The following is a 9,209-nucleotide window of genomic DNA, read 5'->3' as shown; positions in this document are numbered from 1 at the left end:
CCCGGGATCTTGCCCCCAACCCTTTCCATCCGCCCCTCAGACCTGCCGGTCCCTGGACACATCCTGCCCCCCAGCTCCGGCCCCCACCGCCCACCGTCAAATTCATCTCCTGCCAAAAGGACTTTGCCTTGTCCTCCCTCACTCTGCACCCACCTGGCTGCTGTGCCCCAGGCTGCTCTCCACCCCATTGCCAGCCTCACCACCATTCTTGTACCCCCCACCCCTGTTGCCCACCATCCCGCTTGCCCCACTGCCCATCAGTTTTCCCCAGGGTTTTTCTCCTTCCCCACCTTTTCCCTTCACACCCACCAAGGAGCAGAGACCCTTCCCCTCCCAGCTCACAGTAGGGGGTAACAAGTGGCCTTGTGTTTCTTTTTCCCTCCCTCATCTTTGCCCTGAAGCCCTGGACCTAAGGTAGCCCTTCCTCCTCTGCATTTTTTTTCCTTCTTTGCAGCAGGAGGCCCCAGCTTCACCCTGCATTTCTTACTTTGTCATCACCTCAGAACTCATCCTCCCCTGCAGTATTTTCCGCTGCCATAACTCTCCCTCCCATGCAAGCTGGAGAGACCAGGCCACCTCCCTGCTCTTCCTCCTTCCAGCACAGCAGTACTGCAAGCACCAGTGCAGCCTTGGCAGTCTGGAAGCCACCAGGAAGCCAGCTACAGTCCCTTATTAGTGTTTTATCTGCCTTCTGCACCTGCTTGGCACCGATGGTTGCCAGGAGTCTTCACTAATACCTCTGTCATTTATAGTGCAGCGTGCTGCAGTATTAAATCCACTCCTTTCTCCTCTTTGTCACAAACAGATAGCAAAACTGTCCTCTTTTCCTGCCCCAAAGAGTCACAGTCATTCTCCAGCATACAGACTGGTACTATCATTCACTCACTCTTGTGGCTCTGTTGTATCTGTTGTGCTTCCCACTTTAGACGAGTTGTATATGGATTTTAGTTTGGATTTGAAGTTCAGTAGGTATGAACGCGGGTGGGAGGCTGATGCATAGCCCGTCTATCAGTTGTGATACGTCGTACCACACGCTTGTTACTGTTATGCTAGCAGTGAAATGGGTCTCTTCACTGGCCAGAATTATGTTCCCTGTCTTCCGCTGCAACAGTTGTGCAGGTTCTCAAACTCGGCTGAAGAGGTGGGATTTCACTATCTCACCAGGGGACGCCAACTCCTTTTTTCAATAATAAGCATTACAGTGAAACAACAAAAAACTTTCCAGGGCTCGCATGAGTCACAACTTTACATGTATATTTTTGCAGGCAGGCCTCTGAAGGGTTAGCAAATAAATTAACAGTGATAATGGCAAGCTCTTAGCATTTTTCACCCTCTTTGTGCTTTCCAGTAAAGAATGTAAAATACTTGTAAACAAGTGACTAAGAATGTATAATCTCTTTATTTTGAATTTGCTGACAAATAGCTGGGATGGCCAATGACAAGGCACTTGACTGAAAGGAATGCAAATTCAGAGAGTTTTGCATACATATTTCAGCAAACAATAGCCATCCTTTAACCTGGGAATGCTCAGGGGATATACAGTGATGAGTCATGCAGCAGTTGCTTTTAAATTTACCATTAGTATACATCTGTGTTTTTTCTAATACTCAGAACATAACAAACTGAAGGAAGTAGTTTTAAACATTTGTGTTTGTTTTTTCTGCTAGGAGTTTCTTGTCAGCTGGTGTACCACTTATCACAGCATTTATTGTATAGGCTGCTGTATACTTACTCAAGTATATTATAAATATTTTACTAAGTTATATACCACAGGTTAAAATCTTGCATGTTCTGTTCTTTGCTAATGGAGAAGACTACAAATCATAAGAAAAGATGGTCTTGGGGAAGAACAAATTATTCCAGGAAGTAATCTAATTTGTGGGACGCTAAGCAGTTTGCAGTTCTGATTCCCAATTCTGCTCTGGTTCACTTGCATTAGTACTTTGGAGGAGGTAAAACCTGGCTTTAAAGCTCCCTGATGAGTTCCCTGTGTGCAGGGCAAACTACTGGCTGCATAATAACCCTCTTTGTTTGGTCCCAGGCATTAGGGACATTCCCAGGGGAAAAGTAAGGTATGACGCCCCTGCCATCACACTGTCTTGAGAGAGAACATTTATTTTTGTTGAAAAATAGTTTTGGAAAAAAGTTTACATGTGTCTATTTCATTGATGTTTCTTTATTTGAACTGGGTTTCATGTGTGGTCTTCAAAATTGTCTTTAACACGCACTGTTTGCATTACTGCTCAAATAAAGTAATTCTCACCACTTCTACAGGAAGGGTGAACAAGCTGCAAACACTGGTGCCAGACTGTATTTACTTTTACATCAGTGAGGCATCACTAACCAGAATCTCCCATGGTGCTAAGTGCCATACGGGCAACAACAATGTTATCAGTAACATTTTACTAGAACAAGAACCTACAGGTTTGCTTGGTACAGACTCAGGTTGGTAACGCAGACTAAGGTAAACGAGGGGTGCACCCTAGTTTTATTTCTGTCTTGAGATCAGTTATCATTTAGAGCAATCTGCTGGTTTGGATGTGTTTCACATCATCTACTTTGCTGTGATATTTTTTTGTTTGGTGTTTGTTTGTTTAATTTTCCTGTATTTAAATACAACAATATATTTAAATCATGAAACTTCTATAAAGCACTATAAAGTGCTTGGCAGTGCTGCTAAGACTGAGACTTCATTTCAAGAGCAAACGGGCAAAATACTGTGGGGATGCCTCAGTTATATTAACCCACTTTTTAATAGACTATGATATTAGATACATTCTGTTTCTAACACATGGCTTGAAAATAAAACACTATCCTTATTGTTTTTCAGTAAGCAATGTGTATTTTCAAAATTAATACCATTACAACATAGTCTTTAGGCATAGTATAAAAATAAGCCTTCAAAATTAGATAAAGCTTTTAGTGAAACTTTGGTTCCTCTGGTAAAGATCAGTAAGATCTTAATGAGAAAGAAACACAGTGACTGACTTAAAGTCACCCTAAAGCTATGGTCTGATGTGATTAATACATCTTCTCATTCATTTTCAGAAACAATAGATCAATGGCCATCATCTTACCAAGGCTTTTCTTAAGAGTAGTAATGAGGGTCCTACATCTTTAACCTGATATTTAGATTAAGCTAAGAGAATGACTTCTGTTCTAGACAGTATTTTCCCCTTCCGTAATGGTAGTTCAGGCAGAATTAATTAGCAAAACCAACATGTACTCTACACGGGATGTCATAATTTCCAAAAGAATTTAATAAATATTCCCAATTAAAACTAAAGACTTCAAAGTTATCCTTTTGAAAAACACTCCAACGTATCATTAGGGTACATCACAACCTATACTTTCTTGAGGAGCAGTCTCACCACCAGCAATTTCAAATACAGAGCTATCTGGAGGAACCTTACAGCACTCAATACCAAAGTGCCGTGGTTCTCTTTCAATACTTACTGCAATCTTACCTTTTTAGCATGTTCTAATAGGGAAAAACAGATTTTCTCCAACCCCCTTATCTGTTTATTTAAAATGCCAAGAATTATAGGCAATGAGCAAAAATTCATACAAATATTGTTGCTGAGATGGTAGGACAGTCCGTATTTAACAGCAGCATAGATAAGGGGCTTTGTGACCTCTATTTCTTTAGTCATAGGAAGCAGGCCTGACCTAGAACAAAGGCTCAGGCAGACACCTTGGTTTGGGCAGGGTAGCTTTGGAAGGGTTCAGTCTTCTGTGAAAGAGAAGCAGAGACAGGAGGCAGCAAGGAAGTACTGGACACAAAGGAATAGAACAAAACCAAAGTGTTTTAGGCAGAGAGATAAGACATATGGATAAAGACAGATGCAGGATGGATTTAAGAGTCCAGTCCCCCTTTCATTCCAAGCCACGGACAGATTTGCCAGGTTCTAATTCTGAACAAAGTTCTGCTTTCCACTTTCAACCAGCACCTCCTATGAATGGTTTCCTGGAAGTAGATGGCAGGCTTCATTGGTGTCTCCCCAATTTTAGAAAAAAGGCTGCTCTTTGTTCATTAGTTTTCCACCCTAATCTCACCCTGTCCTTAACTTAAGGCTTTCTCCCTGCTAAAGGAGAGAAGCTCCTTTAGCAGAGGGAAAGGGAGGGACTCCTCTCTCCTCCTTCTCCACAGAAAAATAATCATGGCACTGCAAGTAGCACGTTCCTTTCCATAGTGCTAGTCTAATGACATGAATTAGCTGAACCAAAGTTTACTCTATATGAGAAGGCATCATTTCAGCAAGAATTTATGTTCCTTTATGAATAAGTTGGACTACAGCAAACCTGACCTGTCACCAGTTTCTCATTATGACTTGAAAAACCTGCAGGACCTTAGGGGTTTTTTTCCTTCTGTTCAAAAAGTGATAACAGTAAGGAAGTTAAACCCTTCATTTTACTTTTAGAGTCTGATCTTGCAGCACATAACCATAACCACATAACATAAGTGTGTATAATCATGTAAGTGTATTCCCTGCTTGTGAAAGAACACGAGAAAGACCGGTCTGGTTTTGTCTATGGTCCATAGTCAGATATCTTGTCTCTGTTAGAGTCTTTGAATTCTCCTGAGTACTCTGCTATCCTGCACTTTCAACTCGAGAGACTTCTGGAGACTGATGCTATTTTAATATTTACTAAACCTCGCTCAGTTTCTTGTTCAGTCCTTGTTCAGTCTTCCATGAATACAGATAAATTCTTCGCATTCATAACATCTTTCCCAAGGACATCTAGAAGTCTACCAGCCGTTGCATGAAGAGCCTTTTACATTCAGCCTTCCTTGTCTTTGGTTGGCTACCATGCACTCTCATCATCCAGGTTTTCAGTGTAGACATATTGAGTACACTGACATGGCCTGTAAAGAATATAAAGCTGATGTCTTCTGAGCAAAACCCCTCAAGCAGTCTCTGTGCCATGGGCTCTGTGAACCTGTGCCTTGTGAAGCAGCGCATGAGTTACCTGTGTGCAAGACAGGTACCTGCACTGTGCTAAAAGAAAGCTCCTCTGCATTTTGTGAGGAGGTTGAACCCATCTGAGGGTGTTGGGGTGCTCCTGGGAAGCTATCCCAAGACAAACCCTTCCCGGCACTCACTGGAGCAATGGTTTGTTTTCAGCTTTGATCCGAGCTGAGAGGGAAGGCAGGGCTGTCCCTGCTGAGGCAAAGCACTCGTGTCCCCAGGGAACTTACACAGGCACCATGGTTAGGTACACAGCTGAGTGGAGCACAACTTCAGATGTCTGTGTTACAGCCTTGCTGAAGGCACTCCAAAGTCCTACAATCTTTAGTGATAATATTAATGAGGCAAAAATTGCCCTTGCACTTAGTTTTATAAAGAAAAAAACAAACTGAAACAAAAGCAGAGAGACCAACCAGACCATCTACGTCAATGTTCTTTAATCCTTCCTAAGTGTGATACAGGGCATAAGTGAGCAGACATACATCGACTTCACACAGTTCATTTTCCAAACAACTCTGAAGTGTCTACTAAAAATATATGTCTAATGCTTAACCTACTCTGATTGTCGTATTTAAGTCAAATATTTTGCTTCTGTAAGATGTTTCAGATACTGTTGGACAACCTACCACATTCACGTGCCCAGATGTTTTTCCCAGTTGATGGCCTAAACTTTGCTTGTTTGTCTTATTTGTCAGAAATGCTTTCTTTTAAAATATAACTGCAAATAAAAACTCACCTTGATAGTAAAACTATCCATATATTTGTAGACCATATTTTAACAAACATCATCCTTTTCTCAGATGTTAGTCAATCATGGAACTTGATAGCATATGTATCATATGTATTTTTAAGACTTTTTGTGTTACTTTTTTCTTTTCTTACTGTTTTCTAAAGCCTCTCTAGTATATCAACCTTTTTTTGTTAATGAGAAAACTAATTTCAAGTTATACATACCAAAAATAGAGGAAGAACGACTTCTGTGTCTCCTGTATATTCACCCAGGTTTTGTGATGTACAGCCCAGAGTAACAGATGCTTTTTAATCATCTCCGTTACAGGCAATACATACACATAATTAAATATAATGGCTTAGATCATCAGCTAGTGTAAATTAGCGTATCTCTGCAGAAGTGAGCTACAGCAGATGAGGTACTGACTACTGTGCATAAGCACCCAGTAACACATGGTGGGCTGTTTTTCAGTACTCCAGTTCATAGATGGTGTAACATCATTCTGTATAGAAATACTGGTGGATGAGGCACTGCATTTTCAATACTAACCTTTTTTTCTTCCCTTGCTAATGCATTTCTTTGGCATAACTATTTTCAAAATTTATTTTTTATTAGCTTCCATTTCTCCAAATTGAATACCATTTTTGTCAATCCCACTCTTTCTAGAACCACTTGAATTATTTTAGTGTACTCATTTGTGTTTGCAACTGCTCTACAGCAAAAAAAACCAAACAAAACCAAACTTCAGAAGACCCGAAACAGATCTTTATGGCATCTTTCTTTAATACTTCACAAAAACTGACACCTCTCATTTATGATTTTACAAAATTTTGCGAAACCGTGTGTCTTTTTTCATATCCAGGCTGTTTGAATTACTCTGAGGGTAAGATCCCTGTTGTCTTCACATTCAGATTGCTCAGAGAAACACTCCTTGGACTCTACTGCTGGGAATGTAGAGAAGATCTTTCTAACCGTTAGGGCAAACAATCCAGCCATGTTATCTAAATAAAACCATTTCAAATGCTGTTTTTCTTTGGCTAAATGAATTTAGATATGCCAAGAAACCTAAGCCTTATCTAGCTGTGCACTTATCTATCTGTAATATCACTACTGTGGCTAATTATACAATTACATGTTCAAATTGTTATCAAAACACAACTGAAAATCAGAGGGAGCTACTGTTATGGAAAGATACGTTACTGTGTACATACATCCTAATTCCAAAAGTTTTGAGTCTGCACCCTCTTCATAATTGTAAGATAAAATGGAATAAATTCTTGGCTAAATTATGATTTAAAATAATTACTCCTAATAGAGATTGTGTATCTCATTTCAGTTGGAGAATACTTATATACACCCTAGCTATATATTTGTGCTAGTAACAAGTGCTTGTGCTGACTTCTGCAAGCACAAAGAATTATGATTATCTGTACAGATTTTTCTATCATTTTTCTGCAAAGAATACAAAAGGATACACTTGTACACTGGCAAGCCTAGGCTCCAGGTTTCTCAACATCTGCCTACAAACGTCAGTTTGAAATAAGCTATTAGAACAAAGCAAAGTGCATGTTTGTATAAAACTGAAGGGCTCAGACCACAACACTAACAAGTATTTGACAAATAAATATATTTTATTCTGTGAACACGTGCCACAGTTTGCTAATAAAGAGTAATTTGCAGAATAATTCGGCATTCAAAATTCATACTAGAGATGTTTGCTTCAAGAATGTTTAGAAAGTGATTTTTGAACATAAGGAAAAAATTTAAAAGCAACAAGTAAAGTGAAAATGTACTTTAATTTTCCTTTTTTTTTTCCTTCACAGATCAATAACACGCTCTTACTATCGCAATTCTGTGGGTGGCTTACTAGTGTTTGACATCACAAATCGACGGTCTTTTGAACATGTGAAAGACTGGCTAGAAGAAGCAAAAATGCATGTGCAGCCCTTTCAGATTGTGTTCCTGTTAGTAGGACATAAATGTGACTTAGTGTCACAGCGTGAGGTGACAAGAGAAGAAGCTGAAAAGCTGTCATCTGACTGTGGTATGAAATATATAGAAACTTCAGCAAAAGATGCTACGAATGTTGAAGAGTCCTTTACAATTCTTACACGAGACATCTATGAACTTGTAAAAAAAGGAGAAATCTCCATACAAGATGGATGGGAAGGTGTCAAGAGTGGCTTTGTTCCAAATGTTGTACATTCGTCAGAAGAAGCTGTAAAGCCCAGAAGGCAGTGCATCTGCTGAATTTGTAGCATGCCAAAGAGCACATCGAGTGTTCAGAAGATGATGCCAACCTAAATAACAGAATAATAATTTTGAAACAATATTAAATCATGACATAGCTGAATCATAGAACAGTAATTTGTTTTTTTATCCTTCTGTCTAGGTCATAACTTTACAAAACTTTTAAGTGCTTTTTTCTTTTACAGAGTTCAATAACTTTGTGCCATCTTCAGGAAAAGAAATTATATATTGCTAAAGGAAAAGCTAATCCTATAGCAAGACACTGAGAAAGCGCAATAATCATCGTGACAACGTCCTCTCTTGGGCTTTGCATTTTGAATGCTGTTTAAAATCAAGGCTTGCTAGGTGAGGATCAGATGAGCTCTTTACTTTTGTTCATCCTGCCTTAGTTTTGGACAAGAAAATATTGTACCTTATACTTTTTTAATGTGATTCTTTACTCAAGTGCAGGGTTGCTAATGACCATTAAGGTTTAGAATGCTGTAGAATTTCATAATAAAGATAACTCAAAGAAAGCAAGCTGAAAGATTGCTCCAATAGCAAACATTTTTGATATGATTATGAATACAAGCTTTACTAAAGAAAAAGAATGTTTTAGAAAAGATGATTTATTTGTATACAAAAATGGGGAATAGAAGCAATTAAATTTATTATTAAATATTTTCTGAATTGCCAATGAAACTAAATGTAACATCAAATATGATCCAGCTGTTATCTGACTTGTATACAAAACAGATTTCCCAACCACCGGAGTTACATTTTGGAGGCCAGATCCTCAGCTGGCTAGTTATCATAGCCACACTGATGCCTAGGGAATTATGTTAATTTACACTAACAAATTCCACATTAGCTTTAAAAAAATACATCTACTTCTAAGTAGAAGTAAAAATAAGTTTAAAAGTGCTGCAACCCATGGGGACCCAGGCCTTAAATTTGAATAGAGCGAGGATTGTTTTATTCTCAGCCAGCAAATGTTAAACTGTTGTCTAAAAAATGAAGGTTTTGAAACCAAAACTGTTATTAATAGAGTGTTTGGAGAGGAGATCATTTCTAAAATAATGCTTGGCTACAGAGAGCAAAGTTGGAGAACCGCTATTCTAAGAAAGCAACACATAATAGCTTTTAATAACAATAATAATAGGAGAAATCTGTGATCATGTAGCATTTTACTGAGCTTGAGGTCATCTTCCTGCTCCTCTGAATATAACACACACTAGCTTTATGCAAACTGTGCCCTAGATGTCTAGCACTTCGATACC

At 39.0% G+C, this 9,209-nt stretch overlaps 1 protein-coding gene across 1 annotated transcript; it reads left to right on the top strand.

Annotated features, from left to right (window-relative positions):
• Positions 1-7,523: 7,523 nt before the first annotated feature.
• RAB39A (RAB39A, member RAS oncogene family) lies at positions 7,524-8,469 on the top strand (the record flags this gene model as incomplete). Its single annotated transcript, XM_010190711.1, has 1 exon — positions 7,524-8,469. A coding segment is annotated over one exon (427 nt), but the record flags the coding sequence as incomplete, so codon positions are not given.
• Between the last annotated feature and the right edge of the window lie 740 nt (positions 8,470-9,209).

The sequence above is a fragment of the Mesitornis unicolor genome, unplaced genomic scaffold (genome assembly GCF_000695765.1).
Source record: "Mesitornis unicolor isolate BGI_N332 unplaced genomic scaffold, ASM69576v1 scaffold50278, whole genome shotgun sequence".
Taxonomy (NCBI): domain Eukaryota; kingdom Metazoa; phylum Chordata; class Aves; order Mesitornithiformes; family Mesitornithidae; genus Mesitornis; species Mesitornis unicolor.
This window is presented reverse-complemented; position numbering and strand designations above follow the sequence as displayed.